Source organism: Acomys russatus, chromosome 26 (assembly GCF_903995435.1).
Source record: "Acomys russatus chromosome 26, mAcoRus1.1, whole genome shotgun sequence".
Classification (NCBI taxonomy): domain Eukaryota; kingdom Metazoa; phylum Chordata; class Mammalia; order Rodentia; family Muridae; genus Acomys; species Acomys russatus.
This window is the reverse complement of record NC_067162.1, coordinates 35,897,523-35,918,930: the sequence shown is the minus strand read 5'-3', so window position 1 is coordinate 35,918,930 and position 21,408 is coordinate 35,897,523. Positions and strand designations below refer to the sequence as shown.

At 46.6% G+C, this 21,408-nt stretch overlaps 1 protein-coding gene across 1 annotated transcript in view; it reads left to right on the top strand.

Moving 5' to 3' along the window:
* The first annotated feature begins 2,064 nt into the window (after nucleotides 1-2,064).
* Nucleotides 2,065-21,408, top strand: part of Fa2h (fatty acid 2-hydroxylase) — a 52,052-nt gene continuing 32,708 nt past the window's right edge. Inside the window, exon 1 of the mRNA XM_051168783.1 lies at nucleotides 2,065-2,384. Within this exon, the coding sequence (XP_051024740.1) occupies nucleotides 2,115-2,384 (270 nt within the window). The 5' untranslated portion in view covers nucleotides 2,065-2,114. The remainder of the gene's footprint in view (nucleotides 2,385-21,408) is intronic.

The following is a 21,408-nucleotide window of genomic DNA, read 5'->3' as shown; positions in this document are numbered from 1 at the left end:
GCCTGGTCTACAAAGCGAGTCTAGGACAGCCAAGGTTACACAGGGAAACCCTGTATCAAACAAAACAAAACAAAAACAAAAACAACAACAACAACAAAGGCACAATTCCCTCCCTGTACTCCCTCCAGGGTAATCTTCCAGGAGTTATGAGGCAAGACAGAGTGAGGGAACAAAATTTAAAAGCCTACCAAAAAATTCAAGATAACTTCAAATCTCAAGATACATGTTTTAAATTTTTAAAAAAACTTTTAAAAAAGTATGTATGTTGCTGGGTGTGGTGGTGCACACCTTTGATTTTAGTACACAGAAGGAAGAGGCAGGCAAATCTATGAATTTAAGGCCAGCCTGGTGTGCAAAGTGAGCTGTATATCAGCTGGAGCTATACAGTGAGACTCTATCTTGGGGGGGGCATAGAGGGAAGAAGGGGAAGGGGAGGGGGAGGGGAAATGTGTGTGTTCTCACAGAGGCCAGAGAGGGTACAGGATGCCTTGGAGTTGGAGTTAGTTATAGGTGGTGCGGACTGCCTGCTGAGAACTCTGGTCTTCTGGAAGAGCGGTGTAGGGTCTTGTCAACTATCTCTCCAAACTCAGCATAAATAATTTTTCCTTCTTGAAAATATTTCAAATTTTATTCTCCATGCACCAGATGGAAGCTTATCCAGAAATCAAGAATAAAATTATCAGTTAGAATAAAAGATGTCATGAAAGAGATGAAGTGGGCACAAACCCATCAATTGCCAGGCAGGCCAGCAGCCCACCTGTCCCTCAGGAGGTCTCAGGAGGCCCTGTCCTTCCCAAACAAGAGGAAAGTCAGAAGGAAGCTGGGGAGGGCATTGTATCAGCTATGTCTTTAGTACAAGATTGAGAGGTGACAGAGATACACTGACAGATAGATATATAATAAATTCAGAAGTCAATAAGGCAAACAGTAATTCCCAAGATACTTTAATAGGCTTTGACAAGTCAGAACTAATGCAAAATGAAGAAAATAGAAAACCTTTAAATAATCTGGCTGTGCACCTTCCCAATGCTGTTTTGGTAATAATGACTTTTATTTTTGATAAAACGTGATTTACAAAAACAACCGTAAAGCTGGCTGAGTGGTTAAGAGCACAGGTAGCTCTTGCAGAGGGCCAGGGTTCAGTTGCCAGATGGCTGCTCACAAACAGTTCCAGGAGCTCGCCACCTTTTTCTGGTTTACACAGGCATTGGATGCACACAGCGCATATACATGCACACACTCACACATAAAGTAAAACAAATCCTTTTTAAAGCTGTCCGCTCACCCAATCCACCCAGCAAAGTGTTTTTTTTTCATTTTTATTTAAAATTGTAGTAAAATGTGTATAACATAAATTTATAACATTTCAACAATAAACATTCAGCATCTAGATGCGTATCCGCATAATACAACGATATAATTTTTAATGATTTATTTTTATTTTATGTTTTTTGGTGTTTTGCCTATATGTATGTCTGTGGGATCCCATGGAACTTGAGTTACAGACATTTGTGTGGGTGCTGGGAAGTGAACCCGGCTCCTCTTGAAGAACAGCCAGTGCTCTTTACTGCTGAGCCATCTCCCCAGCCCTAACGATATAAGTTCCTAAATGTTACAGTATTGTATATTGTGGCTGAGTTTAGGGTGACTACATTTTTCGCCTCCGGCATTAGACCAGACCTCTGCCCTGGTGCTTCTTGCCTTTGGCGCCTCTTGAAACTGTAGAATTCGATACAGTAAGTTTCTCCCTTGAAGAAGTACAAGTTTTGCGCCCACCGAGGACTTCGTCCTGACAGTCGGTTCCCTTCAATCCGCTCGCATCCACCTGCGGCTAGACACACCTGGCGGCACGCCCTCTAAGTGCCGGAGGACACCTGGCCCGCCGCGCTCAGCGCTCAGCGCTCGGGGCTCGGGTCCCAGCGGGCCAATGGGGTGGCGGCTCCGAGCATCAGTCGCGTCCCACCGAGTGGCCAATGAGAGCGCGGCATGCAAATGAGCAGGTGCGGTGGCGGCCGGCCCGTTGCGGCGGCCCCGGCTCCCGAGATGTTAGAGGCGCGCTGGGCGGCCGCTGAGCAGACTGCCGGGCTCCGAGATCCGAGCTCCGCTGTCCCGCCATGGCCCCCGCTCCGCCCCCCGCCGCCTCCTTCTCGCCTGCCGAGGTCCAGCGGCGCCTGGCGGCCGGCGCCTGCTGGGTCCGCCGAGGGGCCAGCCTCTACGACCTCACCGGCTTCGTGCGGCAACATCCGGGGGGCGAACAGCTGCTGCTGGCGCGGGCTGGCCAGGACATCAGTGCCGACCTGGATGGGCCACCTCACAGACACTCGGACAACGCCCGCCGCTGGCTGGAGCAGTACTACGTGGGCGAACTGCGAGGGGACCCGCAGGTACCAGGCGACCCGGGGCATACCCCGCTCTCTGCCTTCCATCCCTCCCCTAGCCCGCCACCCTAGACAGCCCGATCACCTGGCCTCTAGGAGAACGCAAGGTGACAGCTGCCGCCTTCCCTTCCCTCCACTTTCCCAGTTTCTCTCCAGGTAACAGGTCAATGCCCCTGTTCCTAACGCCAGGAGCCTGCCCTTCCTTTTTCCAGCGATACCCCCACCCTACCCCGCCCTGACCTGGCAGCATCCTCCTTTCAACATATCCCATCAGCAGCCTCTGCCTCCTGACCGCCTCCTTTCCAGTTTCTGGCCCCAGCCACTGCTTACCCCCCTTTTCTCTATCAGTCTTTCTGGTCTCCTTTCTTGTTTCAGTAATAGGTTGCCAGGCTCACCTGGCCTCAGCTCCCCAGCCTACCGATCTCCTGGTTCAAGGAAGCACAAATCCAAAAGCTCTGTTAGGCTAGCTCCCAGGGCTTCTGTGGGTGGGTGGAGGACCTGGACAGCGTTCTGTAGATTGTACCCTCCAGCTCCTGGTTTTATTTCCATCCTACACTGTGCTGTGGGTGTGAAAGAGTGAAACCACCCTGGGTTTTGTTATCCTCACTTTAGGATGTGAAAACAGAGGTTTGGAGAGGTTCTATAAATGTCTGAGGTCAAACAACTAGGTAGTTTGTTTGTTTTTATTCCAGGCTCAAAGTCACCTCCATCCCAAGGGTCGTAGGGCTGAGGACACAGTCCTTATCTACAGAGCTCTTGATAGACTCCTGTGGGAGCCAGGCTAACTCCTTGCTCCCAGGCCTGGCAGTAGAACTGGTCACCATGAGGCCATAAAGACTACATGTGAAGCAACGGTTGCTCCTTGTTGCTCACTTGTGTTCAAGTGCTTTTAGATCTTTGGGTGAAAGGACGTGCCATTCTCTGTTCCAGGAGACTCCTCTTGGCCATCTTGCCTAATCTTTATCTTTTATCTAGTCACTTATGTGGTTCTTAAATGGGGTGACAGTGTGCTAGGCACCAACAGACAAAACCAACATGGTCCCGTCTTCACGGAGTCAACATACTAAAAGGGAGGGGAGGGACCATACTTCTGACATGTTTAATTACATTTTTATTAATATTTAGAATATTTGCACATTGAGTCTGGATGAAGATTTCTGGAAACAGGTTCCAGGAAGAGCTATCTTGGGAAAGCGACATTTTTCACGAAGAGCTTTAACCAGACAAAATGGTAGGAAGGACATCCCAGACAGAGAGACAGCATATATGGAAAAAAAAAAAAGTAAGGCGCAGTAAAGAGACAGCAATTGGACTGAGGTGACCACGGGCTGTCATGCAAAGGGAAGCGGTAGGGGCCAGATCACTGAGGCTTGATCACATGGGCCTCAAACCTGTGGTCGGTGGCTTGACTTGTGGAGCTATGGAAAGCCAGGGGACTTAAGCAGGGGAGTGGCATGGAAAGATTTGCATCTTTGGACGAGTATCCTTGCTCCAGTGACAAGAAGGAGAGGAGGGAACTCTGGTGGAAGCAAGGAGAGCAGTGAGCAGCGGATTTGAGCAATCTCATAAAGTGTCCAGACTTGGCATTCCACAACGGGATCCCAGTATGGTACGGGAAGCTCATGGTTAGTGTCTGGTCTTGCCGGGGGAACAGAAAGCTTAGTTGCAAATACAAGAAAGTTGAGCACAGAAATTGGCAAGGGCTTGGGATCAGAACTCTGGAGACTGCCTGGCCTGCCCTGTACTGTGACTGTGTCCTGCAGAAGGAGCCGGAGGGTGTGGCCTCCACTCAGTATCATTCTGAATGCCACTCCCCTCCCCCTTCCCCTGCTCTGGATGGCCCCACCTCCCTGCTTTGCCAACCACTCAACATTAGGGTTTGGTTTTGCTTTGCCTTCTCTGCCTGAGCCCTAGAGAGAGCTCAGAGCCCTTTGCTTCCTACCCCTGTTATTCTAAGAGGCCCAGCGTGGTCACATTATGAACATCCAGCTTTCTGAGAACGAGAATCTAACAGTACACATTCAAGCCCACAGATCAGATTTGAGCAGCAGCTACTGTTCCCTGTCACTTTGTTGGCAGAATTCAGTATCGTTTTTTTTTTTCTCCCCTGAGACAGGGTTTCTCTGTGTAGCCTTGGCTGTCCTGGACTCACTTTGTAGACCAGTCTGGCCTCGAACTCACAGCGATCCGCCTGCCTCTGCCTCCCGAGTGCTGGGATTAAAGGCGTGCGCCACCGTGGCCGGCTCTGTTGGCAGAATTCAAATGTAGAAACTAGTATAAAATTCTCCTTATTTTAGCTTATGTTTTTTTTTTTTTGAGGGTTTTTGTTTTGTTTTATGAGGTATTTTGCTATATATGTCAGTCTGGTCTCACACTTTGGATCCCTCTGCCTGAGTCTCACAAGCACTGGGATTACAGGCATGTATTACTATACCAGACAAGGTTCTCTTTAAATTAAAGGAGACAGGTAGTCAAAGGAGAAAGTGGATGGGTGAAGGTGTACATTAAAAGAGATGACTAGGGGCCTGGAGAGATGGCTCAGCCATTAAAGGCTAGGCTCACAACCAAAAATATAAAAGAGATGACTAGGTAAGTCCTTCTCATAACTCCCACATTGCTTTCTCTACCTCACTGCTGTCCTGCTGGATCACGGCTGCTGAGACCTCTGGAAGTAAAAGCCCCCTCCTATCGTGTGGGGAGCAGGAAGGAAATGCTATGAACTAGCTCTGTTGTTGCCCCCTCCAGGGCCCCCCTCTGACCTAGTTAAGTGGGAGCACTATATCTTCTTTTGTGGAGAAGGCACACCTTTTTGCCCTGTTCCCCACTTTGCCGCACCCCCCTATGTATGCACATGCACACACACTTTCACACTTACACAAAAGCACACACAGAGAACAAGTCAGACTTGTTTGGGCTGACATACTGTGGGGTAGGGGGATATGAGCTGCTCACCTTGAAAGCAAAAAGAGCCAAGGCTGTTCTGGGGAGCCGTGTCACTATCCCTGGCTGCCAGAGGCCAGCGGGAGCCAGCTCCTTACTCTAAGCACAGATAGCAGTGCTCTCCAACCTGTGGACATGAAGCCCTGTGTGACTGCCACTTAAAAAGAAGAAACCGAGGAGGAGGAGAGGGAGGAGGAGGAGAGGAAGAAGAGGAAGAAGAAGAAGAAGAAGAAGAAGAAGAAGAAGAAGAAGAAGAAGAAGAAGAAGAAGAAGAAGAGGAAGAAGAAGAAGAAGAAGAAGAAGAAAGAAGAAGAAGAAGAAGAAGAAGAAGAAGAAGAAGAAGAAAGAGAGAAGAGGGAGGAGGAGGAAGAGGAGAAGCAGCAGAGCTGGTGAGATGGCTCAGTGGGTAGGGTGCTTGCCACCAAGCATAATGACCTGAGTTGGATTCCTAGAAGCCATACAGTGGAAGGAAAAAACTGACCCCTGCCAGTTGTCCTCTGACCCACCCACTGTGAACTCTACAATGCAAACAACAAATTAAATCAGAAAGTAAGGTGAGAAGAGCAAGGAAGGCACTTTTTGTCTAAACCTCCTTCCAAGGCCATAGATTTTATCTTCCCTAGACTTTGGTTGTCCACGAGTCACAAATTGACACACCACTTGAGTTATGTTTGATATTCATCTCTATATAGACTTACTTTTTATTTTAGCATTTACTGACCCTGGCTGATGATACCAATGGAACCGTGGATGCTTGTTTGTTTGTTTTAATAATAGGTCTTTTTATGTAGTCCTGGATGTCCTGGAACTCACTGTGTAGACCAGTCCAGCATCAAATTCACAGAAGTCTGCTTGCTTCTGCCTTCCAGGTTCTTGGATTAAAGATGTACTCTACCATACCCAGACTTATATATACTTTTAAATGAATATAAATTTGAGGGGCAGAGAGACACATATCATGTGGCCCAGACTGGCCTCAAATTCATTTTTTATCAGAGAATGACCTTGAACTTTTGATTAATCTTCCTGCCTCCACCATCCAAGTGCTGAAATTACAGGCACACGCCACCATGCTCACTCAGTTCAAGTGGTGCTGGGAACCAAACTAGCCCTGTGCACGCTAGGCAAGCAGTCCACTAGCTGAATTGCATTCCCAGCCTCAAACTTAAAATGAGAAAAATTTCCTCTTGTATCTCTTAAAAATCACCATGGGTACAATGTGGACCATATTATAGGAAACACTGAAGCAAGACTTCTAAAATCTAGTGTTCTGTGGGTCATCTTCTGGCACTAAAGAAAGAGATGGAATTGTGTATGGAAAAATGTTTTTTTTTTTCCCCTAGTGAGAGTTATAGCTTTCATCACAGCCCAAACTAGGTCCTCTGTGACCCTCAAATCTGCTCCCAAGGAGATAATAATTGTCAGAAAGAGACCTGTGTTTTTCACCCATGTATCACAGACTTAGGGGACCCTTGTTTGGGGGCTGGGGAGATATGAGCCATGTACCCGAGAATACTCTAGGCAGGGTGTAAAGTTCAACCCTTCGGACTGTAGCCCCGAGTCGGCGTACGTCTGATGGGCCTGGGGCCCCTACCCTACTCACATAGAATGTGTCTTTGAGTGGCTGAGAAGTCCACAGCTCCGGCCACCTGTGGTTTGGTCAGGCTGTGCAATAGAGGTTCAGAGCTCCAAGGCTTGAGTGACTAAATGGGAAGGGAATCAAATGAAGGGAGCTGTGTGGTCCCCACCCTTCTGTAGAGCCTTGGAACATCTCCAGTACAGCTCTACTTGCAGATCTGAGCTGAAACCTTCGCGGGGGGGGGGGGTGACCTGATTCCACTTCCACTGCAGAGTGACTCCCTGAAACCCACTGTCCAGGGCTTCCCAGGAGGGCCTGTCTGGCCCATTGAAGGTCACCATCCTTTCTAACTGTTCTGGCCTGCTGTAACACCAGTAAGTCTTATGTGGAGGGTTTCTCTGTGTAGCCTTGACTGTCCTGGACTTGCTTTGTAGACCAGGTTGGCCTCGAATTCGCAACGATCTGCCTGCTTCTGCCTCCTGAGTGTTGGGATTAAAGGCGTGCGCCGCCACCACCCAGCTAGAAATAGGAATCTTGAGAATCCCAGAAGCACATGAAAGCTATTTTCTTTGGAAATGCCTTAAACCCATGCCTGAGTGGCACCTGCCATCCTTGATAGCCTTGCTGTTTGGTGGCTTCCCCAATTTGACACACATTGTCACTCCACATGTAGTTTTTGTTTATTTAGGCAATTAGCATGTACACTCCTGTCTTGAAAACCTGCCTTGCTACTGAAGCTGCCTTAGCCAGGGTCTTCTGAGCCTCTCCCCCTTCCCTAAAGCCAGCACTTGGCTCTCGCCTGCTCTTCCCTGGCCTGGCAGCAGTCTCGAGGTCGCCCCCTGCTGTCGCTTGACTACTGTTTTCCCTCACTTGGATACTTTTTGGTTTTCTGTCTGAATTCCTCTTCTATTGCTGCTGTAACAAAATGCCACAGGCTGAGATTTAAAGCAACACAGGTGTAACCTCTTACAATTCTGGAGGCCAGAGGTGGCACATGAGAGACAGTACGGCATTGGCTCTAAGCTTCCTGTCTTGCCTTTTCAGCCTTCCAGGGGCAGCCTGTGTTCTCTGAGTGGCCACCAGCCCATGTCTCACCTCTCTAGCGTCAGCTCCCATCATCACAGCCCCAGCTCTGACTCTTCTGTCACAATCTACCACTTACAGCTATATAATCCTGGGTAACCCTCCCAACTCAAGTCCGTAACTCACACCAGCAAAGTCCTTTTGACAAGTGAAGCAACATGGACCGGCCAGGAGGAGAGGGCATCATTCTGCCTACCGTGCCATCTCCGCTCTTGGTCACCACCTCTCAGTCTCCATCGCTGTGTTCTCCTGTTTACCCTCTGCCAGGGACATGGAAAAGGCGTAAGACAGCCCAGGTCTTCAACCCAGAGGATTTCAGGGAGCCGGCTTCTCACCTCCTCTCCTGGCAGGCGGAGTGGGGGCAGCTTAGGAGCTCTCAGAAGTTTCAGCTCAGACCTCCACGTTCTAGTTTACAACAGGCAGGGGACCCCACTTGCCTTCCTTCAAGGCACTTCCTGCAAGTGCCCAGACAGACAGACCCTTGTATTGCTAAGACTCTGAGGAAGATGTAGGACTCTCCCCAACCCTGCAAGGAGCTGCTGCCTCCACCCAGCCAGCAGCGCCCCCCAGGGGCTGCTCTGTCCTAACCTGTCACTACAACATGCTTCCTTTCCTGCCCCCCAGCCTCCCCTAAAAGGAATCATGCTCTCTGCAGGGTGGCTTCCTTCACCCCTTATCCGTCCTGGGGGTGTCATGCCGGTCCTTATCTTGTCTCTTGTCGTCTCCATGGAACTGCAAACTCCCTGAGGCCTGGGCACTGATGTTCACTTCTCCTCTGACTTCTTGCAAGGAATAAAAGGAATAAAAGTGAAGTTGACCGTAGGAAATAGTGGTAGAGCCCAGGAGTTCAAGGTCAGCATTGGATGTTTAGACTGGCCCTAGCTCAAAGAAAAACAACAACAATAATCAATTGAGCTTGAGAGGCAGAGGCAGGAGATTGCCACAAGTTCAAGGCAAGGGATACCACCTTGCTCTTAGGGTGTGACTGCCCCCCGCCCCAGTGGCTCAATGCCTGGATGCTATGCATCACACATACTGCTTTTATTTCTATCTACCTTGTCTGATGATGCCTCATGCAAATGTCTCTAGGGCATGTAGTCTCTCTCTCTCTCTCTCTCTCTCTCTCTCGTGTGTGTGTGTGTGTGTGTGTGTGTGTGTGTGCATGCATGTGTATATACACATGCATATTTCTATGTGTGTTTCTGCTTCCCCTTCTCTCTCAGATTTGTTTGCATACTGTATGTATGAGTGTTTGTCTGAATATGTGTAAGTGCATGTGGACTACATGTGTACCTGGTACCCACAGTGGTCAGAAGAAGGTGTCAGATCCCCTGGGACTGGAGTTATAGACCGTTGTGAGCTGCCATGCGGGTGGTAGGAATTGATTGCAGGTCCCCGGGAAAAGCAGCCAGTGCTCTCAGCTGCGGAGCCACTAGGTAGCGGCTCTCAATCTTCTCTTACTGCTTTCCATCCAAGGTGGACAGACAACTTGATCACTCCCCCTACCTGTTCTGCCCTGTCAGTAATAAAAAGGGTATGGCCAACAAGTCCACTGATTGAGGCACTTGCAAAGACACTGACTAAAAAGAAGAAGCCCAGACTCAGTGTTTTATATGGAGAAGCATCTCCCCAATGCATAATTACAGGAATACTTTGGCTTTTGTATTTTGATAATATATATCAAAATAGATCCTATATTTTAATATGTTATATGGCATTAAGTAGTGGTATCAGATAAGCCAATTCAGGGAGTTTGCTTTGATTTCTTTGAACTACACTGTATATAAGAGGCCTTAGCACACTGCTATGGAAAGCCCATAGCCAGAAATTCCACTGTTACAAGTGCATGTGGTTATGTAGAGTGAGCCAGACAGTCAACTACACGTCTGGTTGATAATTACCTAAGTGAATTAGTCATAATTTCTTCTTTTACAGGGAAAAGAGGAAGATTTTGTTTCCTAAATCCTTCTCTGCCTGTCAGGACTCCTCAAGCATTGCTCAGTGTTGCATGATACGGAGGTTTCCTAACGGGAAGTGAGTCAGAGTTTTGGGGGAGATTTCTTTAAACTTTTCATTTTAGTTTATGAATTCAAATAATGCAACCCCCTTCATTGCTCTCTGGTGGTCCCTGTTCATACGTAATGATGAAAATATAGGGCTGGGGCGTGGCTCCGTTTGTAGAGTACTTTGCCTAGCGTGCAGGAGGACCTAGGCCTAGGTTTGATTACCAGCCCAACATGGTGGTACATGCCTATAATCCCACCATTGCAGCACTGAGGAGGTCTCCCTCTCTCTCTCTCTCTCTCTCTCTCTCTCTCTCTCTCTCTCTCTCTCTCTCTCTCTCACACCCACCCACACCCACACACCCACACACACACACACACACACACACACACACACACACACACGGACTTTAAAGGTAGCCTCAAACATGAACTACATAAGAACCTGCCAAAAAAAAGAAAAAAAGAAAAAAGGAAGGGAAGGAGTAAGAGAGAAAAAAAAAATTAAGTCTATGAATTAGGTCATCATTTACTTACAAACATCAAAGGAAAGACTTTTGAGATTTTTGTCATAGTTGCTGTTTGATTTTAGAGGTTTTTGTTTTTGTGTTTGACAGAATCTTGTCATATAGGCCAATGTGAGCTCAATTCTCCTGTCTCCACATCTCACTGGTTGGGATTACAAGCATGTGTTACCATGTCCTGATTGCTCTGTTTGGTTTTGGTTTTTTTTTTTTTTTTTTTTTTTTTTTTTTTTTTTTTTTTTAGATAGGGTTTCTCCAGACAACCCTGGCTGTCCTAAAACTCTTTGTAGATTAGGTTGGCCTCGAACTCACAGTGAACCACCTGCTTCTGCCTCCCAAGTGCTGGTTTTAGCAGTGTGCGCCACCATCCTGATTACTAATTTATTACAAGGCCTGCACTCTGAAACTCCCTACATTGGAATAAATGTGGCTTCTATGATTTAATTATTTCCCCAGTCAGCGAGAATGCCAGACCAGCCTGGCTTCTTGGGTGCTCTCTTTTGACCCTGGCAAGTCTTTGGGAGTGCCAAGTTTAACCTTATTTGTGATGTGGGGTGGACACCATTACAAAACAAAGCCTCAGCTAGTTCCTGGATCTAAGTATAAGAGACTTTGACTTCAAGGGTTAAAAAATGAGCCTGCCTTAAATGAAGGCCAGTATTTCACAGACAGTAGTGTGAGAGGATGGGAACTGGCTATCTTTTAGAAAAGGAAAACGACACTGGAATCAACGTAGGTAATTTCTCAGAAATGCAACAGTAAACTCCATTCTGAGCGCTTCCCCACAGGGTTAGCTCTTGTGTCACTTTAGCAAGTATATCTGAGGACCAAGGTGGGGATTTGTGTTGGCTTAAAAGGTATATCTGGAGTCGCAGGGACTCAAGGACCCTAGTTTGCTACAGATGTACCCTGGATTCTGTGATTTGGATAATTTTAGTTTAGCTAGGCTAGCAAAGTTTGGTCTTCTTTTATTTTTCCTCTTCTTTTTCCTTTATTCTCTTCTTTCTGAGGTGGAGTCACATGTAGCCCAGGATAACCTCAAACTCACTTATGTAGCCGAGGCTCTAGTCTTGGTCTTCCTGCCTCCATCTCCCAAGTGCTAGAATTGTAGGCACCTATGCCCACTCCTGGTGGGAGCATTTGCTTTGTGGGTATCAAAGACTGTGAAACATTCACAGACTATGGGGGGCATGAAATAATAATGGCTTATGGCCCCAAATGCTAAGGCAGAGGTACTCAACCTGTGGGTTGTGACCCCCTTTGGGCGGGGTCACATATCAGATATCCTGCATATCAGATATTTACGTTATGATTCATAACGGTAGCAAAATTACAGTTATGAAGCAGCCACGAAATAATTTTATGATGGGGGAAGGGGGGGTCACCACAACGTGAGGAACGGTATTGAAGGATCTCAGCAGGTTGAGAATGACTGCTCTAAGGAGCCTTATCCAGTGCTCTTGAAGGTTCCTGGTGTCGGGCCTAAGCTGCAGTGGAGAAGGGACATCCCGTGGATTGGACAGTTCTTGCCTCTGTCGAATGTGGAAGCGGGCTGCCAGGCTAAGGAGGTGGCTGATCAGTTAAGACTCCTGTCTGCTTTGTCACATGTGTCTCAGGAGGACTGTTCAGGATCAGGTGGCTTTCCAGGACCTTGTCTGCTTCCCGGAGACTTACCATGGGGTCCAAAGATATTGTGTCTTCACTTGTGTCTGGCAAACCAAGAGACAATGCTTGGGCGATGGCTTCGCCTCTCTAAGATCCGAGAACCATCGAGTAAGCGAGGTGCTTTGGACTGTGCGCTGTGGTCACGTAAGGCCAGTGTGGAGGTAGCTCAGCAAGTGCCATCCTACTCCAGGATTGACTCTGAAATGCCAAGCTAACGGAGGAGAATCTCCAAGTCTCTTCTGTCTGAGTTAACCCTGTCCGCATGCTCTAGGTAGCATTGCTGAGGTCTGTGCTGGTGACACACTGGAACTCAACAGGCCTAAGAGCAAAGCCCTTCTCAGGAAGGGACAGAAGGCATCAGGGCTTCTTCCACCATGACTGAACTCACTCCAGCGGGAAGCTCAATACGCATCTTCATTTGGAGCTGGTCCTAGTCAGCTGACCTGGAAGTTCCTCTCAGCAGTCACACTAGACCTGTCAGCATCAAGTGGTGCCTGGTTTGATCTGGGAGGAAGGTAGGAAAAGAAAGAAAAAAGAAAGTTAGTTATGCCTCCCTGGTCCCACCTTTTCTGCATGCCTTTTCATGCCAGGATGTAGGTATAGAAGATAGCCCAGAGTAGGTACCCAGGGCCTGGAGATGGATTAAGAGAGAACCGTTAAGGTACAGGGAGGAGGAACATATCCTGATGGGTAAAGACAAAAACAAAAACCAGAGTCAGACATGACCTTGAGTTCAGAGGCAGGCAGTCTTAGTAATGGCAGCATTTGCTACCTGGCTTTGAGCCTTACATGTAGCCAATACTTGTGGGCTCCAAGAAAGCTCCCGCAGAATGTTCCAGATGCAGGATATCACCTGCTGAAATGACTGGGAAGGAGCTTGGACCCGGGGGCACTAAGTCCACCATAGCCCGGGCATTCTGGTTTCATGTCTCAATAGGTATTAATCAAAACTCACTAAAGGCATTTCATTAGAGAGATGGTTCCCAAAGGTTTATCATGTTTGGAAGCATTCAGTTTGCTCAAAAGTAAAATAGTATCTTTTGAGTTGTTTTTTGTTTTTGTTTTTTTCCCAGCGTTGAGGACTGAACCCAGGGCCTTGCACTTGCTAGGCAAGCTATCTACTACTGAACTAAATCCTCAACCCGTGAAATAGTATCTTTTAAAAATTTAAATTATGCTTTATTTATTTTTAATTTCTTAATTCATTTTAAAAAAGAATTTATGTGTATGAGTGTTTTGTCTATATGCGTATCTGTGCACCGTGTATATACCTGTGGCCAACAGAGACCAAAAGAGAGCATCAGATACCCTGGGACTGAAGTCACAGACAGCTGTGAGCCTCCATGTAGGTGCTTGGAATTTGAACTTGAGTCCTCTACAAGAGCAGCCAGTTCTCTTAACTCTACAGCCCGTGTGTGTGTGTGTGTGTGTGTGTGTGTGTGTGTGTGTGTGTGTATACATGATTCACTATATGTATGTGGAGAACACCTTCTGAGAGTCAGTATGCTCCTTCCACTATGTAGATCCTGGGAATTAAACTCAAGTTTTCAGGCTTGGTGGCATGCATGCTTACCTGTCATGCCATCTCACCAGTGCCTACCCAACTGCTGCTGCTGCTGCTGTTACTGTCGTCCTCCTCCTCCTCTTCCTTTTTCTATGAGACAGAATCTCTTTCTATCTCCTCAAGCCCACTTTGTATATCATAATAATTATACATTAGTATATTTACAACTTTTGTTTGTTTGTTTCAAGACATGGTTTCCCTGTGTAGCCTTGGCTGTCTTGGACTAACTTTGTGGACCAGCCTGGCCTCAAACTCACAGAGATCCGCCTGCCTCTGCCTCCCAAGTGCTGGCCACTGCCCAGCGTACTTACAACTTTTAAATAATTGAAAGAAATATGCAGAAAATGAATGTCCGTTTACCCTCAGCCCTCTTACATAACCCCACTAAAACACTCACATGCACACACATGTGTAGTCTTCTCTGTTTCCCACAGGAAGGATTCATACGACACACATTGACCTGAATCTGGTACATTCTTTACCTGCTGACATGTTTTGTATCTTTCCACATAGCAGTACAGAGCATTTATCTGTTTACTTCATCTTTAATAGCTGTTCCACTTTTTAAAAAAATATTTATTGTTATGTATACAGTGCTCTGCCTGCATGTACATCTGCATGCCAGAAGAGGACATTATAGATGGTTGTTAGCCACCATGTGGTTGCTGGGAATTGAACTCAGGACCTCTGGAAGAGCAGGCAGTGCTCTTAACCTCTGAGCCACCTCTCCAGCCCCATAGCTGTTCCTCTTGATATTTTTCCCCTAGAACATATGCATGCTTGCACAATAGTTCTCAAATACATGTACATAAATTTGTAACATCAACGTAATAATGTACGTTTTATATTTGGATGGATATTGCCAGATTTCCATCTAAAATAATTATACCAATTTTTCTTTTCTCCTTTTAATCTTTCTGAACTCGTTTATTGTTTTCTTTTTGAGACAGGTTCTCACTATGTACCTCAGGCTGGCATCAAAATCATGGTCATCCTGCCTCAGTTTCCTGAGTGCTGGAATTGCAGACCCGGACCAGCAGTTCCAACAGTATGTGTGTGTGTGTGCACATGTTTGGGTGTGCATGCATGTGTGTTTGTGTGTGAGCATGTGCACGTGTGTGTATGTGTGTGCATGTGTGTATGTGCATGTGTGTGTGTGTGTGTGTGTGTGTGTGTGTGTGTGTGTGTGTACAACTTGTAGGACTTAGTTCTCTCCTTCCATCCTGTGAGTGCTGGGGACCAAACTCAGATAACCAGACTTGGTAGCAAGTGCTTCGCTTCGCTCACTGAGGCACTCCCTGCCCATCTGCTCTTCTCCTTAGAATTAAGAGATCTTAATCCAATTTCAGTCATCTCTGTTACTAATTTTACTTTACTTCTCATTTGTGTTTGGTTTGGTTCTGCATTTTCGTTAAAGAAAAGTTATCGGGCTGAAGAGATGGCTCAGCTGATAAAGGCTAGGCTCACAACCAAAAGTATAATAACAGTTATCAGTTTGGTCCTCCTTAGGAAGAATTCCTTTTTTAAGATTTTATACATTAAAAAAGCTAGTATCCTATTAATAAGCTATGCTCACTTTTTTTTCTAAAAAAGTATTTTACTGCCCTAGAATTTTTCTCTTTCTTTCTTTCTTTCTTTCTTTCTTTCTTTCTTTCTTTCTGTCTTCTTCTTGTGTTTTTGTCTGTTTGTTTTGGTATAAGAATTAAGCTTTTTAACTGGTTGTTCCAATAGATTTATATTTTCATGGTTTTCCTACTGATTTTAAAAACTTACATTTATCACATACCAATAATTTACATATATACTACTTGGGAGCTTGATTTTGTACCAAGGAATTCAAAGGGCTAGAAGTGTAGGCTGGTGGTAGTTTACACAGCGTGCCTAGTATGTGTATAGCCCTGGGTTCAATCCCCAGCACTCCAAAACAACACACAACAAAGCAACAACAGCAACAACAACACACATTAATATCAGTGTATATTCTCACAGGCCCATAGTCCTAGCACTGGCGGGGGGGGGGGCTAGGTGCGGGCGAGGCAAGAATATCATGCTTTCAGGACTAACCTAGTCTAGACAGTAAGGCCACATGTTTTTTAATTGTGTCTGTCTTTCCACTGCAAACAAGAGACTGCTCCACTAGTAAGCGCAAGGTTCAGACGGGAGCTGAGAGTCTCACTGTGTTGTGTCTCTAGCCTTGGGGACATAGCACAGTTGAATCTAACTTTCAGAGGCTGGGACAGCTCAGTTTACCCTAAGCCCTGTGGTCAAATAGCAAAGTCAAGGAGAAAGCCAGTTCATGAAAACCCATGCAGATGGTGGGCCCTAGTCTTCAAGTTCATGCTGGCGGTTGGAGGGTCCAGAGTAGGAGGATGGAGAGGTCCAAGGTGGGGACTAGCTAAGTAGTTATGGAATTAATTGCTGTTAAATTCTGGAAATGCAAGAAAGGGGAGAGTTGTAGGAGGAAAATGTAGAAGCAGCTTTGCCCTTGAAGTCAGCATTGGAACAGGTCTCACACCCTGCCTGGGTCTGTGTTGGCAGCCTGGGATGTCCAGAGGCCGAGAGAGCCAAGAAGCTGTCATATTAAGTAGTAGGGTACCTGGTGGCTCTCCTGTAAATCCCTGTACACCTTAGACTTTGGTCAAGGGATCCAGACACTTATTCTGTCACCTTTTCCTGTTGAGTTTATCACACGAGCTCCTTGGAGGCAGGAGAGGCAGCTCAGCAGTGTTAAGAGTGCACACAGCTCTTGCAGAGGGCTTGAGTTCCTACCCAGCATCCACATAAAGTAGCTCACAATTGCCTGTAACTCCAGCTGCTGGGGGATCCGACATATCTGGCCTCCATAGGCACCTGCACTCATTTGCACACATGTACACACATGTGTGCACACACACACACATTACAAATAATAAAAATAAATCTTTTTTTTATAAGAATAAATCTTAAACCCAATGGACTCCTGGTGTAAAGGAAACACTCAACATCTCAATTAGGGCCTTGCCTACACCCTAAACATCTGTGCATCAGGAGCTGATACAGCTGCTCAGCATGTAAAAGCACTTGCCACACAAGCCTCACAATGAGAGTTTCATGCCAGAGAAGCATATTAAAAAGCCAGGTGTGGTGCAGCATATCTGTACACCCACCATGCCTACATTGAGATGGGAGATGGAGGCAGGAAAATGTCTGGAAGCTTATGGTCCAGCTAGCCTGGTAGAAACAAGAGAAATCCTGTCTCAAAGTGCCCACAATTATCCTCTGACCTCCACATATGTGTCATAGCACACATGAGTACACACACACACACACACACACACACACACACACACAAAGTTGAGTCTGTAATTTAGAGTAGGAAAATAATACCCAATGAGGAAAAAAAAAGGCAAGTGCATTTAACACAGATTTGTAATTATTACCTAAGTATGTAAACAGCTTTGTAATGGCCAGATTTAGATGTTGGTATGCACAAGCTTTAAATAATTTTTCCTCCCTCCTTCTTCCATGTACTGCCAACTCCTTCTCAAATTCATGGCCTCTTTTTCTTTAACTATTATTTTTACTTACTTACTTACACAGACAGACACACACACACACACACACACACACACACACAGAGAGAGAGAAAGAGAGAGAGAGAGAGAGAAAGAGAGAGAGAGAGAGAGAGAGAGAGAAATATAATTACACCCTGCTGAGTCCACTTAATATTGTTTGTATTCATGTCTGGGAAAGATTAATTCTTCCTCCCTCTGCAGTTGACTATGCTTGTAGTTCTTTATATAGGACTTGAGGTGAGGGTCTTTAAGATTTCTTTCACCTAAGTTGCAGTGTCAACTGGTACTGGAATTGTTCAGGTCTTGTTCAGGCAGCCATATTGTTGGAATTTCATGACTGTAGTTGTACAAGCTTTTAAAGAGCAAATAGTGGATTGGGGGTGGAGCTCGTTGATAGAGCACTTGCCAACATGCACAGAGCTGAGGGTTCCATCCCAGGTAGCAGGCAAATGATTCAGAGTTGTGGTCACACACACCTGTAATCCCTGTGCTTGGGGTGGCTGACAGGCTTGGATAGACCCTCCCCCCCCATCCCAAAATAGCAAAGAAAGATGCTAGAACATGAATGATGAAATCTGGTCGAAGAGATGAGGGTTAGTACCAGTTTTGTACTGAGAAAATCAAAGGGCTGGAAATGTAGGGCGGTGGTAGTTTACACTGTTTGCCCAGCATGTAGACGGCTTGACGTTGTGGGATTCTTTCAGCTGTGTTGCATGCTTGATTTCTGTTCATGGAGAAGTGTTGGAAGAACACTGAGTCGTTACCTTGTGGGGATCAGGTATAGATACGCTCTTAAAGGAAGTGGGAAAATAAAATATAACAGCACAGGCAGGGTCACGTGCAGCACAGGGCCACACTTTTGATGATGTCATGTTAGTTTCCCTCACAGGACTGTTGGAATCACAAAGCACCACACTCTAGGTGCCTTAAAACAACAGGAAAGTATTCTCACCACCCCTGTGACATCTGACATAAAGATATCAGCAGAATCAGTCACTTGTGGAGGCCCCAAAAGCAAATCTGTCCTGTACCTTTCCTTTCCCAGCTTCTGGAAGGGCCACCATCTTGGCATCATTGGCTTGTAGGCCTACCAATGGTCACCTCCATCATCACAGTCTTTCTTGTGGTCCAGTGTTTGTGTCTCTATGTTTCAGTCCTCTGATGAAGTGATAGTCCATCCTGACCTACTGTGACCTTTCATTAAGTGGCTTATATCCAAGACCTAGTCTCCAAACAGTCCTATTCACAGGGTCAGTGTGGATATGAACTGGGGTGGGGAATGGAACACAGTCCCTCCCAGTTAAGGATAGCATGTGAGTGTATAACATGCAACTAAAGGATGCCTTACGGTAAGAGAGAGAATATGAGAATTTTGATTGCTTGATTCTCAGACCATCCTCCAAACCTACAAAGTCAGGACTCTCTGGAGGCAGGACCTGAGGCATGTGTTTGTAGCGGGTACCCCATGTAACTCAGGAGCACCATCATATTTTCAGTCCACTGTTCTCAAAGTCCAAGGGACAGAGGAAGGCTGGAACTGGAGAAATGTGAAATACTGAGCTTGGCTGGGGCTATATATATTTCAGGTTTATCAAAGAATCAGCAAAAGGTACTTGATATAAGAAGTTGCTCAGTGGGTATTATCCAAGTACCCCCGCTTCTGCTCCCTGGGACAGAGCCTTGGCCTGAAGTTTAGACCTGCGTCTAAATGTCTGAACAAGTCTTCACTTTAAAGTGTTGTGGTTTCCTTGCTCTCTGCCTCTCATCATGGGACTGTGTGTGTCGCTGCAATGAGATCTGGAAAACAGAATGTGTAGCCAAGACTCTACCAAGAAGCAGGTATGTTTCTCCCAGGTAGAGGAGGTAGATGGTTTTTAACACTTGAGTTTCTGAGTACTTGGACCTCCTCAAGCGAGACCACCCATTCCCTGGAGGGGCTGGAGAACTAGTGATACTCTGTTTGCAGAGAGTTGCCCTTCCTCATGGCCAGGGTTGGTGGGGTCTACTCTGACCCGCTCATCTCACCCTCTCTTTACTTGGGTGGTGCAACATTGAACCTCAGACACTTGTCCTGGCCAGTGAAGGACAGGTTCCAAAGGCAGGGCTGGCCAAGGCCTCAGATGATCCCAGAGATTCTCTCAGCTGCTTCCCCTCTCTGTCAATTTTTATTTGTTTACAACCACAAACATTCTGGATGTTTCCACCAGTGCTTGTTGCTCAGGATAAAAAGATCAATGGGTTCGTTCCCTGTGGGGCCTTCGTGAATGCAGAGACATACAACAATTTACAGGTGGCAGCAAGCTCGGTGACAAATAAAAATACTCTGCACATACAGTGGAATGATAGAATCCATAGTATCTCTTCGACCAGAGTGACAGCTACAGCTGATAAAAATAGTCTTAAAAGGCATCCCTAAAGGGTTGATGTTTGGTCCCTGAAAAGGAGCTGCCATAATAACTGCATAAAAATCATTTCAGCTGGAGGGAACAGCGAGGGCAAAAGGCCTGGGGTAAGACCAAAAGGACTGTCATGAATGAAGCAAGTGTGGAGGGAGGAGAAGAGAGACGTCATCGAGGATTCTGTCTTGGTGGGACTCTTAGGTGACCATCAGGGATTTAGATCTTATCCTAAGGCCAGTTCTCAGCCACTGAAAAGCTTTAAGCAGAGGGCTGAGGAAGTAGGCTTCATTAAATAAGTAGTTTGATCTACCATGTGGTAGATTTAAGGGAGTTAGAGACCTGTTGCCCAAGTGGCCAGGGGGTGGGGTGGCATGGCCTGGCCTGGCCTAGCTATGAGAACACAGAGAATCTGGGATAGTCTTGGTCACCACTAAAACTACCTGATGACTTAAATATTGAAATACAGAGGGGCTTTGGGTGGCACCAGTGGTTTCGACCTGAGCAAGTAGACGGCTTGATCTGTGGAGACAATACTGGGTTTGGGATAGGGGCAGTTACTGCTCGCTGGGGTCATATTAGGATTAAGATCCCAAGGAAACTTTTCAAAAAGTTGATCGGGGCTTGCTGTCAGCATGGTAGCCATTAACCATACATGTGATTGATGTGAGAGGGCCCAGCTCACAGTGGGCAGTGCTATCCCTGGACAGATGGTCTGGGTAGGGGATTTGCAGGCAAGCAGGCTGAGCAAGCCATGGGGAGCAAGCCAGTAAGCAGCACCCCTCCATGGCCTCCACATCAGCTCCTGCATCTAGGTTCCTGCCCTGCTTGAGTTCCTGGCCTGACATCCCTCAGTGAAAGACTCTGATGTGATACTGAAAGCTGAAATAAGCCCTTTCCTCCCCAAGGTGTTCTGGGTCATGGCGTTTTTGTCACAGCGATAAAAATCCTAAGACACTATTTAAGATAAAATTTAAAGTGCTAACTCCTCTTAGGGTCTGGTTTGGTTTGGCTTGGTTTTTATTTTCAGTCGGGGTCTCACTGTGTAGCCCTGGCTCAATGGGAACCCACTATATAGACCAGGCTGGCTTCTAATTCACAGAAGTCCTCCCAAGTGCTGGCATTGATTGCACGCACCCCCACACCTGGCTTACTATAGCACACTAAACATCAGTACAGAAAGTTCTGTTGCGCAGTATTGGTGTAGAGCTGTGGCCTTTCTGGGACGGCAGTCCCCAGATGAGAGGAGACTGTGTTCTTGGGTGGTGTCTCTGCGCTGAAGTACCATGAATGGCTCTTTCTTCTCCCCTCTGCTTGATATGCGGCAGTATGTGTTCACCATGGCCGTGTCGGACAGACCATTCACAGGACAGCCGTCCCCTTGGGGCTGTTCAGGGAATCCATCCCTTTGAGTTAAAACACTGTGTTAGCAGCAAATATAAAGACCATATAATGTTCCAAGTACTCGCTCACCAGGAACCAGCTCCCACCGCCAGTTAGAGGGTCTGATTTCAGCAACGTATAGTGAGTAGGTCTGGAAGTTGTCAAGTTAAATGTGAGGAGAAGAAACATAGGCTTCTAGGATGTATGGCAGCCTGTGTGCTTCAGACCAACCATGGCACCTAAGACAGGCACACCAATCTCTGTAAGCAAAATATCATCCACTGTAGAAGGAAAGGACTAGAGGGCCAAGGAGCAGGTAGGAGTTCTCTGAATCAGTAA